The sequence below is a fragment of the Rissa tridactyla genome, chromosome 9, assembly GCF_028500815.1.
Source record: "Rissa tridactyla isolate bRisTri1 chromosome 9, bRisTri1.patW.cur.20221130, whole genome shotgun sequence".
Taxonomy (NCBI): domain Eukaryota; kingdom Metazoa; phylum Chordata; class Aves; order Charadriiformes; family Laridae; genus Rissa; species Rissa tridactyla.
In genome coordinates, this window is record NC_071474.1 from 48,770,556 (window position 1) to 48,787,755 (window position 17,200).

The following is a 17,200-nucleotide window of genomic DNA, read 5'->3' on the forward strand; positions in this document are numbered from 1 at the left end:
ACCATCTGCTCTGCAACACACCTGCAGTAAATCTGCGCAAACACAAACTCAAGCCATCCAGTCAATAAATAATTTAATGAGGTTACAATTCCGCAAGAAAACATGATCGCGTCCCTTCCCAGGCTCCAGCCTCGCCCCGTGGGCACGGCAGAAACACGGTCACGAGCCAAACAGCGAACCACAGCTGCACCCAAAGGCCACTGGAATGCACCGATCTTCACAGAAGATATTGCTTCAGGCCCAGACACTTGCACACTGTTAATACTTGCCTCCAAGGGAAAAAACATGCAGCACCTGCCACCAGCCTCCCAGCTCCGCCTCGGGCGGATCATGCTCCAGGGACCATGCGTTTGGGGAGGGGGACAGCCCGGACCCACAGGTACCAAAACATCAGAAGATGGGGATGGTGAGATGGAGAGGAAGGCTGCAGCAAAGCTCTCTGCTGCAGGTCTTGACGATGACTCTCGTGGAATGAAGCCAGCGGTCAGAATGGAAGGCGCTTCAACTGCTCGTATGTGATAAAAAACTGAAGGGAAGGTCAAGGAATTGGACCAAACCCGTGAGGCAGCTGCACCGGGGCTCCCAACAAGGCAGGCGGAGCATCGGCACAGCTCGGCTGCAGCCCAACGCAGATGCCCCTCTTCCAGGCAGCACAAGCTGATCCGCACAGAGGGAAGAGAGAGCTGTGGGACAAGAGCTGCCAGGAGAGGGAAGAGACTGACCCAGAAGCCAACTGGCCCAGGCTCGCCTAGGCCACTGCGGAAAGGAGGCGGCAGGTCAGCACCCGCCGCAGAGCAGCAGAACCTTCCCCAGGCTTCCCCCGCGGAACAGGAGCCGATCCAGAAACCGCAGCACCTCCAGGAGCTCAGGCCAAAGGGAACGTCTGGAGCCAAGGACTCCCTCTACAGGAACCCCCCGTGCTGCCACACTGAAGTCCCTGCGCTGGCCACCCGCAGAGCTGCTGGAGGCAGCACTCACCACCAGTGGCATTTTTTGGCACTTGAACCAGCTTATGTCTGCCCAAGGACAGTGAAATCTGCTTCGGGCTGCTGCAGGGAAGACAGAGGTGCCCCATCAAGACGTCTGCTCTGCATTTCCCTCCACAGCACGGTTCTCCCCGGCCTGTCCATACCCAGGACCTCCCAGCAGCACACCGAAGGATACAATAATGTTCCAGGGACCGAGCCGAAGCCAGTTGGGCCAGAAACCTTTATAGAGTGCAAAGAAGCCCTCGCTCTTCCATGTCTGGGAGGAGAGAAGAGACAGATCCATTAGGAGACACACCAGGTCCATGCTGAACCCATCTCCCTAACGCCACGTGTGAGATAATGAGCCTTTACAGCCGCCGCAGTAAGCGGACAGGCCAGGGGAGATGCAGTTAAGACGTGTGAACCGTCACTTACAGTATGTGAACCTAATCAAAGTGCATCACTGACAAGGTTTTGTCCCATGAGGTTGGGAGGATGCTCAAGCTGATGGCGACCTCAGGAGCGTGACTCCAGGCCCTTCTCTGGTTTGTCTGAAACACTCACTGACACGCACGTTCTGCCGCTGTGGGATCTCACTGCTCCTGCCAGTGGCGTGTGGTGCTGCAACCTGGGCAGCCTCCTAAGACAGGCATTTGCCCACCTCTCTCACCTCCTTACCTTCACCAGGCCGTCCAGAGTGCCCTTGTAGAGCTCCGTGCTGCCCACTATCGCCCGCTGGTTCATCATCCGTGTCCGCACCACGTCCACAGGGTTGGAGGCAATGGCCCCAGCCAGCCCGCATGTAAAACTGGAGCTGTACACACACCAAAACAGGAGAGAGGAACGGCTCTGAGCGCCGCCATTCCGGCTCAGACAGGCCCTGACATAAGCACAAGAGAACATCTCCCACTGGATTTTGTGAAAGGCATTTAGCAATAAGCATTAGCTGCACTACCTGTTCCCACCCGGAGAAGAGGCAGGGGCAGGAACCACGCCACCTCAGGGCCCCCGAGAGCTACGGGAAGGGAAATCTCAGCTTTGTCCAATCAAGACCCTTGTCAGAGCCCACTGCGGGGTCTCCCCAGGGGCAGCCTGCAGCCCAGCAAGTGTCTCTGGGTGCCATCAAGGTGACACAGACCTGAAGGCAGCCTCTCGGACGCGCACATCCTTCTCACCAGAGCAAACATTTCTTCGGGGTGGGGAAGGAGGGAGGAAGACCAAAGGCAGCAAGAGGGAGCATGCAGCTGCCAGTCTCCTCCCGCCACGTATGGTCTAGTGCTTGTCACCTTCAGCCCACAGCAGGCAAACCCAACAGAAGCTCTGCAGCACCTCCAGCTAAAGCGTCTGCCAGGAGAACAGGAAAATGTAGGTGAAAAAAGACTTTGGGAGGTCTCTAACCCACCCCCTGCTCAAAGCAGGCTGATTTCAAAACTTGGTCAGATTGCTCAGGGTCTTGTCAGCTTTGCAAGTCTCTGTTCATCTCACAAAGCTCTTACAGCAAGGGCTGCAAGCTGACGCTGGCCGTGCCAATGAAGACCTAGGACTGGAGCAGCTCTTTGAGTGACTGCTACAGGTAGTCGCACACCTGGAACTCCTGCCTTGTTCATACCGGGGCGCAGGCACCGAGCAACAGCATTTCTGGTCAGCAGGCAGCTGAAATCAAGCTGACATTTCACATCACCAAGGGATTTCTGCCAGGCTCCTTCTCCAGGGAGGTCTCTCTGGGGATACCTGCTGGTCGCTCTGAGCTGCTCCAGTCGACACAGCAGATCCCTCAGAAGCACCAAGCCCGTGCTCTGCAGCTCCGCAGCGCTTGCTCTATAAACAGGTCTCACCCCAAACCCCACCTTGCTCCTCTGCTTCACACGCCCCTGCCAAGCTTAGAGAGCTCAGCAGCTGCAGCAAATACTCACACGAAGTGGGCAAAGATGGTGTCACCCATCAGGCCTGACAGAATTAAGTGCTTCTTGGTGATGTCGTAGACTGGCAGTTCCACCCCCACCACGATGGCAGCTCTCTGAGCTGTTGGGACAACACCCTGCAGAGCACAAACGTCAGTCACAAGCGCAAACTGCTGCCTGGGCACTGCAGCGAGTCTAACGTCTCCCCCAGCTTCCTCCCAGGACCTTTTGCTGCCAATCTGCCCTGTACCTCCTTGCCCTGCCCTGCAGTGCAGCTCTGCAGGCAGACCAGCTCGCTGTCTCCCAGCTTTACTCCAAAGCTAAGGAGGATTCCTCCACGCCGGCAGCATTGCTCCGGCTACATTGACTACACACTGCCTCTCTCCTCCCAGCCAGGAGCACGCAGGGACCAGGCTATAATCCACTCACCCTCCCCCACTGAGCAGCACCCACCGATTTCAGTACCAGGAAAGATCCCGCACCACAAGAAGAGCGGCTGTTTAAGGAGCCAGGTGGGACTCCAGGTCCTCCTTGCTACATAACAGCACTGAGTCTGCTTTATTAAGCCTTTGATTTAGATTTTCATGTACTAAAAAAGTTGCTGCCAGCAGGACATTGATTTGGGAACTGGCGAGATAATTACTGGAACAACTACAAGCTTAAGTAAGGGGAACCAGCTACCTTCCGGGAAATACCCCAGCGAACCCCTCATCAAATTTTTATTGGCGTGCAGAACAAGAGAACACGGCAGCAATGCGGAGCTGGGCCATTTCACTGGCACTGTAACACCACCCGAGTAACGCCGGGAGACCCACGGTGTCATGAGAGACCTCCCTGGGCACTGGGAGCGACCCTTCAGTGTGGCCCAATTATGAGCCAGCCCATCAGGACAGCCAGCTTTCTTGCCACATAAAACCCAAGCGACTGGAAGAAGTAAAAGTACTTTATGGCTCCCGCTGCGCTAATGCGGTGCCTGACAGTCTCCTCCCGGGCTCCTGCCTAACCCAGTCCTGGCACAGCCAGCTCAAACACCCACAAGAATGCCAGAACTGGTGAGGACAAACGTCTTTGCCTCAATGCAAGGGAAGACTGGAGCGAGGAGACAGTGGTTGTCCCAGACCCGAGAGCAGCAACACTACTTTGGTCACTGGAATCCACCGAGACTGCTCTGCCTCTGCACCGTGTGCTGTCTGCAGCACTCAGCACCAACACAGAGGGTTTCATGTCCTTTCTAGTCTCTCTTCCTCTCTTGTGTGTCTTTGTCTAAAAAGCAGAAATAATCTCAAAGTAAATACTGTGTCAACACTGCCAGTTGTCTCCTCCTCCCCTTCCCACACAAGACACTGCAGCAGCTATCCCTCTGTAAAGGATTTCAGTGACCGTAAGAGGAAGAAGTCAAACTGTTGCCTGGAAAAAAGCACTGGGATTCTGTAGTTCCCATACCTGACCTCACGACTCGGCAGACTGCTGGACAACTGAGCCTACGGAAGACAACCTCACTTGAAGGACAAAGTGACATTCTCTAACAAAAGCCGAAGAACCACTGCTAAAATCCAAACAGTAAGGCTTCAGCACTGGTAACTCACGTCTCCCTTCAAGCCCAAGAGCCATACATCACTGGTGTCCCCAACAGCCACCACTCTGTCTGTCTCTTTGCATGCTCAGAGGGCAAGTTTCAAGCTGAGCAGCCTTCCTCAGGCAGACCATGGAGAGGATCCAGCCCCAAATGCTGGTCCTTTCACGGGACACTCCTGTATTTGAGACTTTATGCACACCAGCTTCAGTCCTGGAAGCCAGGACCCGGCCCAGCGCTGATGCTGCCACAGCACAGACCCAGCCTCCACCATAAACACGCTGCTGTTTGTCCAGTAACCAGAAGCAGAACTTCTTTTACTACACTTGGTGCTCTTCAAAAGCTGCGCCTGGGTGTAGCAAACCAGTTGAGGGAGCTGTTAGTTCTGCTACGAGTGGGGGGTTCCAGCAGCTGGTGCTTACCCTCCAGAGGCCTCGGGTACCCTCCTGCTGGTAGATGTCGATGAAGCTGCCAATCATGCCACCCTGGAATAAGCTGCCTTGAGCCTGCATTCGAATCTGAAAGGAACGCGAGAGTCAGCGGGAGCCATCAGCGCCTGCCCAGAGGGCAGAGAGACCAACTCAGACGACCTCCTGGTAGAAACAGAGCAACTGTGGGAGACACCGCCACCCACCCGCCCTCTCCCTGCAAACCACCCAGCAAACGCTGATGGCAGGCAAGGAGCCGGGACAGCAGCAGTGCTCCCTACACAGGCAGAGGCGTGGGAAAGTTCTCCAGGCTCTCTTTGCTCTGAGCAGAGCTACCATGACCCCAGTAACCCCGCAGTAGGGAATGGAGGCGACCAGGCAGTCCCCACTGACTCTGGTCCCTGCAGGGAACAGGCAGGACTTTGCAGCAGCGTCAGCAACACGCAGCACAGTGACCAAAGGAAAGGAGCTGAGAAGGTCTGACAAACAGCTGGCTACCACCCCACTCACCCAGTTAAGATAACACAGCCTCCACCCCTTGCCATTATAGATTTCATGATCTTCAAGAGCTGCATTTTTAAAAATCTGTTTATTGCTCTGTACTTCTGTTCCCATTCATAAAAAAAAAAAATTAGCAGAGCTGATGCCAGCAGGGGCTCAGAGAGCACCTCGCTGCAGCTGGGAGAGACGCATCTGCACTGGAGAGCAGCAGCTTCTCCGTGTCAAGCCCCAGCCAAGCAGGAGCTGTCTCTGCCCAGGTATGCGTCTTACCTTCAGCACATCTGTCGGATTGGCAATTGCTGAGGAGATCACCCCTGAAACCACCCCGCAGATGACATTGATTAGCAACGTTTCATCTGCAATCAAGAAAAGAAAGTCAGATCCTAAACATCTAAAGAGAAGGTGCACAGATTGTACTGAGCAAGCGAGAAGCTCTGGGAAGAGCAGAGAAGCTCCGTTTGCAAATCACACGGTGAAGCTGCAGGAGCAGAGGCTGGCCAGGTGCCATCAGCTCTGGCAGGTCTGTCCCCACACCTGCCAGGGACAGAAAGCAGCAGCTGGAACACGCAGCAGCACGCTCTCAGAGAGAAGCGGATCTTACTGATGAGCCTGGCTGATCAGACAAGAAAAGGACTGTGACACGTGACAGTTTTGAACAATTATCTGAGATTTCAGTGTCCAGTGATGCATTTCTCACAATGGAGACAAGCCCAGACAGAGGGAGACAGAGAGGGACAACCCAACACTTCTCAAGGCAGCCTGATTCCAATTTGGTTTGATCTGGAGCCCCAGCTGGCCGCGCTCAGAAAGTGCAGCCACCTTGAGAAAACAGAGAAGAGGCGACCCAGGCAGAGAAAGTTAGATGCAATTAGTCCCGGGGTGGGGGGCGCGGGTGAAATAACCCAAGACTTCCAGGCCCAGTATTAGGGTGATGGTTATGTTGGGAAAAGGCACAGCCCTTTGGCTGGTACTGACCACGGCACTTCCCAGAGGAGACCAGGCCACTGGCTGCCCCAGGCCTGTAGGGAGACAAACATTCAGACAACGGTACTCACAACTGGAAATGCCGCGAGAGCAAGCCAGGAGAGCCCCAGGGCACCGTGCAGAACGTGCGTGGGGAGGGGTGTTACTGGAGAACAGAGCAGCCCCTGGAACACAGCTCTACTGCACTGCACTTCCCAGTCCTCTCACTGGCCGGCCCCATCAGCCCAGCTCCCTTTCCCAGGTCGGAACGTCCGTAAAATAGTCCCTATGTCACACCAGGGGTTAAAACCGCATGGGCAGATCTTGGTGCTCCTTCAGGGAGCACATACTGGACTTTGGCTGCTCCACTCTCTCGGAGGAGCTGCAGAGACCCTCATTACCAGAGGGGCACAGGTCAAGAACGCTCGCGGTACCCCACCTCTGCGGCCAGAGCCAAAGCTGAACAGCCGGACTGCACCATTCCCATCCAGATGTGCTGCCTCCAGGCACCAGGACCCAAACGCTCCAGCAGGAAGACAGGAGAGACTCGCTACTGAAGCTTTCAACCCATGTACTGCATGTGATGCGCAGACGGGATGAGCCTGGGTCAGCGACACCTTTTATTTTGGCTCTGACATGGCAAAACAGAAAGGCTGGGGAAGGACGGGCCTGGCTGGAGGGGGAGGCGTTTGGCCAGGGACTGTGGGCAGCACCGGGCACAGCGAGACTCACATCTGTATGGAAACCTCTCCTTGCTACTACTGTACAAACAAAACCACAGCGTGAAGTAACAAAAACTCCACTTCTGTGGGAATCTCCAGCTGGGAAGGACAGAGCAAGGAATGAGCCAACCCACACAGCACAGAGAGCAGGAGAGTTCACACCGCACCTCTGGTGAGATGAGGTGCCCGTACTGACACATTCACTGACCTTCCATCCGATCCACAAACAGCCGCTTCAAACTCTGGTAAATGCCAATCTTTATGGTGCCATAAGACGCCTGTCTCAGCAATGCAGGGGCAATCCTGAGCGGGGGAACAAATGAAACCATTCAACCCTGACAGTGTGGTGGTCCCACACAAATCACCCCCCAAACTGCCAGGGGCTGAGCTGGTGAGGGGTCTGGAGCACAAGTCTGGTGAGGGGCGGCTGAGGGAGCTGGGGGCGTTCAGCCTGGAGAAGAGGAGGCTGAGGGGAGACCTTCTCGCTCTCTACAGCTCCCTGAAAGGAGGGGGCAGCCAGGGGGGGTCGGGCTCTTCTCCCAAGGAACAGGCCATGGGACAAGAGGAAACGGCCTCAAGTTGCGCCAGGGGAGGTTTAGGATGGATATTAGGAAAAACTTCTTTACTAAAACGGTTGTGAAGCATTGGCCCAGGCTGCCCAGGGCAGTGGTAGAGTCACCATCCCTGGAGGGATTTAAAAGCCAGGCAGATGTGGTGCTGAGGGACATGGGGTAGTGGGGGACTTGGCAGCGTCAGGTTGATGGTTGGACTCGATGATCTTAATTAAAGGTCTTTTCCAACTAAAACGATTCTACGATTCTAGAGCTTGGGCCCAGCACGCCCCTTCCACAGCTCAGATGCCCCCAGGAAGCCCAGCTCTGTCAGGTAAGAACCCCGGGTTCCCAAGGATCACCTCGGGTTGCCCCCAAGCACCCTGTGGTGCAGGCAGCTGGCACCCACACAGCCCTCAACGAGTCCTCCCTCCCCACCTGGGGAAAACGGAGTCTCCAGGCTGCAGCAGCAGCTCTGCTGCCCCGACCCCTGGTGGGGCTCAGGGACAGCTGGGTGCAAGGGGGCAGCAACGCGAGGCAGGTGGTTGACAGACCCAGGAGCGAACTTGGGAGGGCAAGGAGGGACCTGGAACAGGTGGTAGGGAGAGCAAGAAGAGACCTGGGAGTGCAGAGCGGGGCCCAGGCTGGGCAGGGACGGAACCCTGGGAAGGCAGAGGGGGACCCAGGACAGGTAGTAGGGAGACCTGGGATGGTAGAAGAGGACCTGTGAGGGCAAAGAGGTGGAGGGAACCCAGGGAAGGGGAAGGGAACCCGGGAAAGGCAGGGTGGGGGGACCCGGGGAAGGCAGGGAAGGACCCAGGGTGGGAAAAGAAGGAACCAGGGGAGGCAGGCAGAGCAGGACCCGGGGCAGGCAGGGAGGCAACCAGGAAGGCAAAATGGGGGGACCTGCGAAGGGCAGGGCGGGGGGATCAGGAGGGCAGAAGGGAAGGGGGAGCCGCGGAAGGCGGGGAGGGAGCCGGGGAGGGCAGGAGGAGACCAAGGGCAGGCAGGGAGGGAAAAAAAGAGGGAACCGGGAGGGCAAAGTAGGAGGACCCAGGAAAGGCAGGGTGGGGGGATCAGGAGGACAGAAGGGGACCCGGGAGGGCAGAGAGGGAGCCGGGGAGGGCAGATGGGGGGGCCCCAGGGCAGGTGGTGGGGGGCCCCGTTGCTTACCCCGAGTAGAGAGCCCGGCCGCCCTCCTCCCGGCAGATACGGAAAAGGGCATGGAACATGCCGCGGTACCGCACCTCACGGAACCGGGCATCGGCGCTCTGGCCCTGCACCTGCAGCCGCGTCTTGGTGAGATCCACGGGGAAGGTGCCTGAAGGAAGAAGAGCGGCCATGACAGACCTGCCCCGGTTCTTCCCCACCCCCGCTTTCCCCAATTCCCTTCCCCGTCCTCCTCTCACCGAACTCGGCCACGATGGAGGCGAGCCCGCCGTACACGAAGGGTTTCCAGTTGAGCGCGGACATGGCATGGCGGAGCGGGGCGGCTGCGGGGCCGACCCGGAAGCGGAAGCAAGGAGGGTGGGGCGGGAAGAAGAGGACACTCCCTTCCGCCATCATGGCGCCACAACGGCCCCCCTGAGCAGCTGGGATCGGGCCCCGACGGCTTTTCAGCCGTCGGGGCCCGGTCCCAGCTGCTCAGGGGGGTAAAAATCCCCCTTTCCCAACTACCCAAACCCCACACTTCCCACGAGGAGTTTATTATTTCTCACAGCAACCGGCCTAAAAAACCATCCCCGCCGCACGCCTCTCGGCAGATGCAAACGCTACTACCCTCTGCTACAAACAGGTTGATTTTTTTATTAAGAGGTATTTAAAACAAAAACCGGCCCCGCCGCGGACGCGGGGATCCACCGCAGGAGCGCTGGGCCCAAGACGAGATGCCCGCAGGTCTCTCCTCGCCCGGTGGAGGAGAATGGGAGCAAAAGTGGGGGGATTGGGCCGTTTTGGGGAAGGAGAGCGTCCTCCCAGCGACTCGTCCTCCTGCCGCAGCACAGCCCGGCACGCCTGGAGCCTGCAGGAAGGGCTGAGGGAGGGAACAGGACTCACATCCCAGTCCGCAGCACCGCTCCCCCTTCCAAGAACAGAACGAGAAACCATGGAAGGCGCTGGAGGCGAGCGGTGTGACCACGGTGCCCTCTGAGAGGCGCAGAGAGGCTCTGAGCAGGTTTTTGGGCAGGTCTCTCTCGGCCCCCGGGCTCAGCAGCGGTTGGAGCTTCTCCCGGAGCCCCGTTCCCAGCGCTCCCGGGATCTGCCTCCCTCGGGATGCTCTTCTCGCCGGCTGCTGTGCCCGTCGCCTTTCCTGCCAGCCTGCTCTCTCTTCTCCCTCTCATCCCACAAACCGCTTTGTCCCCTCTGGTCCTGGCAGCTCTTTTCCCCTCTTCTCTCCAAAGGCCTCTGGTGCCTCCGCTCGTCCTCTTCTCGCTGCATCCTCCGCTCGTCCTCTTCTCGCTGCATCCTGCTCACAGGCTTCCTCTCGGAGCTCTTCCAGGGCTGCTGGCTCCCGCTGGCGTAGCGCTCGTAGGCGGGGTCCTCCTTCTCCTTCTTAATCTTGATTCTGGGGTGCGTCTCCTCTGTGGACACCGCCCTCTTCACAGCCTGCGAGCTCTGCTTCTGCCGCTCCTGCCTGCTTTTCTCCTTATCTGAAATACAAGGTTCATCTTTCGGGGTGGACAGTCCTGCAAACATCACCTCAGCTCCCCAAGCTCTCCCCAGCACCACAGCACCTTTTCCACTCCCCTCCCATTTTAAGTTCTCCCACAGGCTTCACAGCCTGTTTCCCCCCACAGAGAGATCCTATTCTACTTCCAGCCCCGACACTTTTCTCCTCCAGCTTGAGCCATCCTACTTCCTTCTCCAACACTCACCACATTGCGTTCTTCCCAGGAAAGGTACCCTCAGCTGAAGTCAACACAGCTTGGAATATTGTAGCACCCTCCTTTCATAATCTTTCCTCAGTAACATCCATGCCATAACAACACGCTGATCCATTCCGTGGGAACTCTTCTCCAGACACAAGGATTTGTTTCCCGCTTCGCTCTCCTTTGCCTCTCTCACTTTTGTGCACCTCCTCAGCGCTCTGGAGCAGCATCTTGTCCCCACCCTTAGTTTTGCTGCCTGTTTTCTCTCCTCCAACCCTTCTCTCGAACTCAGGCTCCAGCCTGACCAACATGCCTCCCCGCCCCACGCTAAGGCCCCATCCACCCTGTGTCCTCCTCCACGCAGCAGAGCGCTGAGCTCCTCTTTCAATGCCAGGGCGCAGTACCAACAAATCCCAACAGCACAAGGGTTCAGCTGTAGCTACAAGATCTCCTACTGCAAGACACAAGTGCTTCTAGCACTTCTCTGGCTCTGACAGGGATAGCTTTTCAAGATCTCTGCTGTACAGATGGAAAAAAACCCTAATGGCTTCTTAAAAATCTATCAGTATAGCTGCACAGGCTGCTCCTTTGTGAGGCACGTTTGACTTGGATATATTCTACATCTTTCTGTTTGCTTCTGAAAGTTGCAGAGCAACAAATCCTGCTGCATCCACGAGAACAAGAGGTATTCAGACAATCGGATGCACTTTTAGGTCTACTTTCACAGAGTCATAGAAGAGTTGGGGTTGGAAGGGACCTTTAAAGGTCACCTAGTCCGACCCCCCCTACTTTCTTTGGCTTCAGTTTCCAGCCACAGAATATCATACAGATCCGCCAGTTTTATGTTGTACTCAATTCAGTTATCTTGTGCAGGCCACATAATGGTCATTCCGTACGTCTACAGCACTTTAATCCTACAGTAGCAGCATCCAGATTTTAAGATTAAGTGGTGCTTTCCCTAAACCTTCATTCTCCCCATCCTCCCCAGCGCTGCTGTCCCCTGCAGTAACGCTGCAGCCTGGCAGGTTTGTTCCAGGAAAAGTGCTATTATTGTCTGTGAGATACAACTCTTCAGAGGCTGCGGGAGGATATTCACAGGGAAGGGGTAAAGACAGGCACTCAGATACCCCTCAGGAGACCACAGAGTAAAGCCCAGACATTAGGGCTGTGGCTCTTTTCAAAAGCACACCCGTCTTTGGTGTTCCCCTGAGCACAGGGACCTTGCGAGGCCGAGGGCTCCATGCAGACGCTCCCACCTAGGCTGAAGACTGGCAGGAACACACCTCACCTTTCTGCTTTTTTACGGGCACATCATCATCGTCCGACAGGGAATCGGATGACGTATGAGGTGGCGTTTTAACTCCACAACCCTTTGCATGGAGGGCTTTGGTGACATCATCTAAGTCATCAGAGTCTTTGGGGGGCCGATAGTTGGCCACATGGTCCACTCGAATCGTTCTTCCTTTGATCTACGAGAGGATTCATGCTGTTGGGAAAGGCACAGACCAGTTCCCCATGCAACTTGTGCTGCCAGGGCTCCCGTTTGACGTGCAGCAGCACCCCGGGGGCCGTGGCAGGCAGGCCAGCCCACGTCCCAGTCTGCTTCACTCACCTTGATCCCATTGAAGTTGTCAACAGCGAGAATGGTGCTCCTCTGGTCCTCATAGCACAGAAAGCAAAAACCTTTGGACTTTCCAGTCTTCTTGTCCCGCACCAGGTTAATGTTGACGACCTCCCCATACCTGCAACACACTCTTAGCACCCGCGGCAGGGGCATGGCGGGCCGGGGGGGGCAGAGGGGCTGCGACACTTACTGTGAGAACACGCAGATGACATCCCCCTCCGTCAGCTCGTAGGGCAGCCCACCTGCGGGGAGAGGAAGAGGAGGCAAGAGGGCACGGGCACGGGCACCGGCACCGCTCCCAGGCTCGGACCCGAACCGGCCCCACCACCCCGCTCCCGGCCCGGCCCGGCCCGGCCCATACCGACGAAGATCCAGGCGCTGTCCTTGTACTCCGCGTGCCACGAGACCGCCTCCTGCACGCCCAGCTCCGCCTCCCGCGCGTTCAGCTCGTTGATCAGCTTCACCTTCGTCAGGGGGCTGAAGGCGAGGACACCGTCAGCACCGAGACCGGCCGGACCGGCCCAGGCCGGGCCTTCCCTCCCCCCGCGCCCCTCAGACCTACTTCATGGCGGCGGCGGCGGCAAGCACTGCGCATGCGCTCAACCCTCCGCCCGAGCTGAGCCGAGTGTAGCCGAGCCGGCCCGAGCGTAGCCGAACGAAGCCGAGCGGGGCCGACCCGCGCCGAGCGCGACCGAACTGACCCGAGCCGACCCGAGCGCGGCCGACCCGGTCCGATCCGCGCAAAGCACCACCCAGAGCTGACTGGAGCCGCAGAGACTTTATTGGGGTGACCGTGACAGAGGGCGGCGGGAGCCGGGGGCCGCCGGGGCTCCCTGCTCAGCACGGGCAGGAGTTTTTACCGTCGGCGTCGTGCGCTGGGTCCAGCCTGCGGGCCTGGGCCGGCCGCCCCTCCAGGTCCCGGCAGAGCAGCGACCGCTGGGCCTTCAGCCGGCAGGCCAGGCACATGAAAATGGCGTCCACGTTCTGGCTCTCCTTAGGGTCCTTGGCCGAGGTCTCAAACAAAAGCATGTTGTGAGCGTCGGCGAACTTCAGGGCCATGCTGGATGGCACTTGGATCAGGTCTTTCAAGTCACACTTGTTCCCAACGAGCACCCTGGGGACAAGGGGGGGCACGGCGTGCCCGTTGCACTCCTCGATCCACATCTTGAGGTTGGTGAAGGAGGTCATCTTCGTGACGTCGTATACGAAGACGACGGCATGCACGTTGCGGTAGTAATGCTCTACCATGCTCTTCCGAAACCTCTCCTGGCCAGCCGTGTCCCACACTTGCACCTAGGAAGCAAAGCAGACGACAAAGAAGGCTGCAGGAGCGCGGAGCGTCCCGCCGGGCAGGGCCTGCTGTCCGGGGAGCCGGCCGGCTTGCTGACTCCCTGCCGGGAGATGCCGGAGGGCTTGCTGCTGGTCTCTCTTGACAGCGGTGCCGCAGCCCCGAGGCAGGGAGGGGGAATCTCTTATTAGGTGAACCAGGATCGATGGAGGAGTCACACGAGCTTTTGGGCCCATGCTGACGGTGCCCAAGGCTGTCTAGGCCAGCACACGCCTGTGTAATTCAACCACGCGAGCCCAGCTCAGCTAGTAAGAGAGACCATGTCAGCACTTCCATTCACTTTCGATATTCACAGGCAAGCCCGAGGCTCTGCACAGCGTACCCCATTTCTCAGCCACTGCAGCTGATCCTATATATTCAAGAGAACGGGCAGCACACTTTTCAGCAATACAAGTCCCTGCCTGATGCCTTACCTGACTTCGTAAGCCCTTGCCAGGCAGCCCTCCTGCAGCTCTCTGCTGCTGGGCTGCTCCCTGCTTCTCATCCGCTTCCTGATGGAGCCGCCATCGCACAGAAACGAACCGCACAAAGCACTTCTCATTTCACAAACATTCTTGCACCGGTTCGCGACATTTGTCCACCTAATCCTATGCCATAAAAGAGAACCCTGACAATTACACAGTGGTAGGTACAGAGGAGTCAGGGCAAAGAGAAGATGAGGAGGGGGGGCCACCCTTTGTGTGGGAGAGCAGTGGGAGGGCACAGAGCTCTGGAGATGGGCGAGGAGCCAACCAAGAGCTTGTGAGTGAGGACTGAAGAGCAGACCGGCATGGTCTGACTGGCAGACACCCATTGTAGGGGGTGTCTGCTGTAGGCCGCTGGACAGGAAGAACACGTGGATGAGGCACTTTGCAGACAGATAGGAGCAGCCTCACGTTTGCAGGCCCTGGTCCTCGTGGAGGACTTCAGCCATCCCGAGAGCTGCTGGAAGGACAACGCAGCAGGGCACAAGCAATCCAGGAAGTTCCTGGAGACCTTTGATTACGACTTCCTGACCCAAGTGACAACGGAGCCAAGAAGCTCCTGGTCTGGATGAGCAGACAGTGAGGTGGACTGGGAACTGGCTGAACGTTGGGGCCTAGAAGGTGGTGATCAGTGACACTAAGCCTAGTTGAACACTGGTAACTAGCAGTGTACCCCAGGGCCCAGTCCCATTCAACATCTTCATTAATGATCTGGATGGTGGGGCAGATTGCACCCTCAGCAAGTGTGCAGGTGACACCAAACTGGGAGGAGTGTGGCGAGGGTGCGAGATGGTTGTGCTGCCATCCAAAGGAACTTCAACAGGCTGGAGAACTTCACTGACAGGAACCTTGTGAAGTTCATTGAAGAGAAGCACCACGTCCTGGCCCTGGGAAGGAACACCTCCAGGCACCAGTACACGCTGGGGACCATCCTGCTGGAAAGCAGCTTTGCAGAAAAGGACCTGGAGGTCCTGGTGGACACCAGGTTGAACACGGGCGAGCAGTGTGCCCTTGTAGCAAAGGCAGTGAATGGTGTCCTGGGCTGCATTAAGCTAAATATTGTCACCAGGCTGAAGGAGGTGATCCGTCCCCTTCCTTCAGCGCTGGCGAGGCCACACCTGGCGTGCTGTGTAGAGTTCTGGGCTACCCAGTACAGGAGAGGCACGGACTGGAGAGAGTCCAGTGAAGGTGATGAAGGGACTGGAGCGTCTCTCCTACAAGGAAACACCGAAAGAGCTGGGACTGTTTCTCCTGGAGAAGAGAAGGCTCAGGGGGTGGCTACCCAGTGTGTACAGATACCTGAGGGGAGACTGCAAAGAGGACGGAGCCTGGCTCTTCTCAGTGCCGCCCAGTGCCAGGACCAGAGGCCATGGGCACAGGCTGAAACACAGGAGGTTCCCTCTGAATGTCAGGAAACGCCTTTCACCATGAGGGTGACCAAGCACTGGCAGAGATTGCCCAGGGAGGTTGTGGAGCCTCCATCCTTGGAGATATCCAAAAGCCAGCTGGACATGGTCCTGGGCAACCGGCTTGGGGTTGCCCTGCTTCAGCAGGGGATCAGCACCTCCAGAGATCCCTCCCAACTCACACTTTGCTGTTAGTCTGTTGACACTATGAGTTCTGCTGGCCCTCATAGGTAATGTCTTGAGGCCTGGAACTGGCAATTTCCGAACAAGTGTCTGGGGTTAATCCAAATCGCCCTGTACACCACCGAGAGAGTGCCTGCCCCAGAGTCTTTCAGAGTGGAAAAATGCTGGCGAAGAAGAGCTGCTGCTCATTTGTTTCCCTGCCGGTGTCTCCTGGGCTGCTCCATCTGGGCAGAGCAGGAAAGGGAGGGCACCTCTCCCGCCTCTCTCCTCCCCTCTTGGATGCGTGGTCCCGGGAAAAGGCCAATTTGCTGCACTGCCTCCCACTCCTGCCTGCTGGAGCACAAATAACAGCCAAAGGTGGAAAGCCTGGCAAGGTTTTTGAGCCAGTGGCAGTGAGACAAGCTTCATGCCAGCCTGCACTACAGCTCACAACAACGCAGCTCCATAGTGTGGGATAGAGCTGGGGAAGGCAGGGGAAAAATGAGAACCGCTCCTCTTAAAGGAGAGAAAGAGAGTTAAACGTTCATGGACAGTTTAAAAGCACAACTAAAGTTCTTATGCACCAATAGTAGCTCTGAATTCACTGTGATGAGTCCCTCAACTTTTGATCACCCATCTGTCAGAAAAATAGCAATATTTGCTTTTTCCAGCAGTTGGCCTTACACCCCGACAGCTGTCGGCGCTGATGCATCCCCCAGGCAGGCCGGGAGCTGCACACTGTGCTCCCCAGGCTGTTTCCTACCAGCGGCTGTTGATCTGCAGATCTGCCCTGGCACATCAGCCAGAGCTCCGCGGGCTTGGGCCGATACATTTCTTACAGGTGTCACGCCGGCCTGTGCACCGCAAATCTGTCCTGTTCTAGTTCTGCTGAAACTGCCCCCTCCCCACCCTCGCTGCCAGCGGCCGTCAGCGTTAATATCATAGCTGCCAAGCCCACCACAACCCGCTCCTGCGAGCTCCTGGCCTTCCAGCGCAGCCGCTGCCAGCCTACAACCATCTGCTCCCCACAAACCACGCTGGTTTCTGCCCACAGCTCCTTCCCCCAGCTCCCTGCAGCTTCGCCTCTCCTTTGGTCCAGCTCCTGGAGCCAGAGGCCGCCCTGACGCCGGGAGGACTGGGTTACGCTGGGTGTCGGGAGAGCAGGACAGCAGCGCGGCACCCCAAGCTATGGCTCCAGACTGCTGCAGGCTCAACAAACCCCATCGATGGTGACAAGGCAGCAGTGATGGGTTCTGACAGCGTCTCTGCAACATGGGGGGGACCAGAAACCTTCCCCTGTCCCCCTCTCTCGGGGGAACTGGAAACAGAGAAGCCCCCGAGAGGTGTTTGGGGTGCGGAGACGCAGCCCCGGGGACAGCCCGGTGCCGGTGCCGCCGTGGCCCACCTTGATGCGCTCCCCCTCGATCTCCACCGTCTTCTCACGGAAATCCACGCCGATGGTGGCCTCGGTCTTGTCGGGGAAGGTGCCGCCGCAGAAGCGGAAGGTCAGGCAGGTCTTGCCCACGTTGGAGTCCCCGATCACGATGATCTTGAAGATGCGGGTCTGCACGTAGGGCTCCAGCGAGGACTCGGGGCCCGGCGGCCGCCCACCGCCTGCCGCCATCCCGCCCCGCCGCCGCCGGCCTCACCGGCTCATGGGGCGGCACCGCCCCGCGCCCCGGCACCGGCACCACCCCGCCCCGCGCACCAGCTACCGCACCG

The 17,200-nt window shown here is 57.7% G+C and overlaps 3 protein-coding genes across 4 annotated transcripts; all 3 read right to left on the reverse strand.

Annotated features, from left to right (window-relative positions):
* Positions 1-56: 56 nt before the first annotated feature.
* Positions 57-9,150, reverse strand: SLC25A14 (solute carrier family 25 member 14). Of its 2 annotated transcripts, none has more exons than XM_054214565.1 (9): positions 9,017-9,150; positions 8,781-8,928; positions 7,265-7,359; positions 5,642-5,727; positions 4,865-4,960; positions 2,882-3,006; positions 1,647-1,782; positions 1,165-1,245; positions 57-526 (listed from the first exon to the last, which is right to left on the reverse strand). In XM_054214565.1, the coding sequence occupies exons 1-9, from the start codon at positions 9,078-9,080 to the stop codon at positions 485-487; spliced, it is 873 nt and encodes a 290-aa protein (XP_054070540.1). In that variant the 5' UTR covers positions 9,081-9,150; the 3' UTR covers positions 57-484. The 2 variants fall into 2 exon arrangements, 1 of the variants encoding a protein (XP_054070540.1); XR_008468458.1 differs by lacking the exon at positions 57-526 and adding an exon at positions 2,107-2,312.
* A 240-nt stretch (positions 9,151-9,390) lies between these two features.
* Positions 9,391-12,661, reverse strand: RBMX2 (RNA binding motif protein X-linked 2; the record flags this gene model as incomplete). Its single annotated transcript, XM_054213545.1, has 5 exons — positions 9,391-10,255; positions 11,763-11,943; positions 12,087-12,216; positions 12,289-12,340; positions 12,460-12,661. Coding segments are annotated over 5 exons (1,008 nt in total), but the record flags the coding sequence as incomplete, so codon positions are not given.
* Positions 12,662-12,861: 200 nt separating this feature from the next.
* On the reverse strand, positions 12,862-17,147 carry RAB33A (RAB33A, member RAS oncogene family). The gene is made up of 2 exons (XM_054213544.1): positions 16,884-17,147; positions 12,862-13,391 (listed from the first exon to the last, which is right to left on the reverse strand). The coding sequence occupies exons 1-2, from the start codon at positions 17,100-17,102 to the stop codon at positions 12,936-12,938; spliced, it is 675 nt and encodes a 224-aa protein (XP_054069519.1). The 5' UTR covers positions 17,103-17,147; the 3' UTR covers positions 12,862-12,935.
* Positions 17,148-17,200: the final 53 nt, after the last annotated feature.

Coding starts and splice junctions, on each gene's coding strand:
- SLC25A14 (XM_054214565.1), bottom strand. CDS start 9,080: ATGTCCGCGCTCAACTGGAAACCCTTCGTGTACGGCGGGCTCGCCTCC. Junction 4,961..5,641: donor ATCCGACAGATGTGCTGAAG/GTAAGACGCATA, acceptor CGTTCCTTTCAG/ATTCGAATGCAGGCTCAAGG. Junction 1,246..1,646: donor CTCTGGACGGCCTGGTGAAG/GTAAGGAGGTGA, acceptor CTCTCCTCCCAG/ACATGGAAGAGCGAGGGCTT.
- RAB33A (XM_054213544.1), bottom strand. CDS start 17,102: ATGGCGGCAGGCGGTGGGCGGCCGCCGGGCCCCGAGTCCTCGCTGGAG. Junction 13,392..16,883: donor TCGAGGGGGAGCGCATCAAG/GTGGGCCACGGC, acceptor TTTGCTTCCTAG/GTGCAAGTGTGGGACACGGC.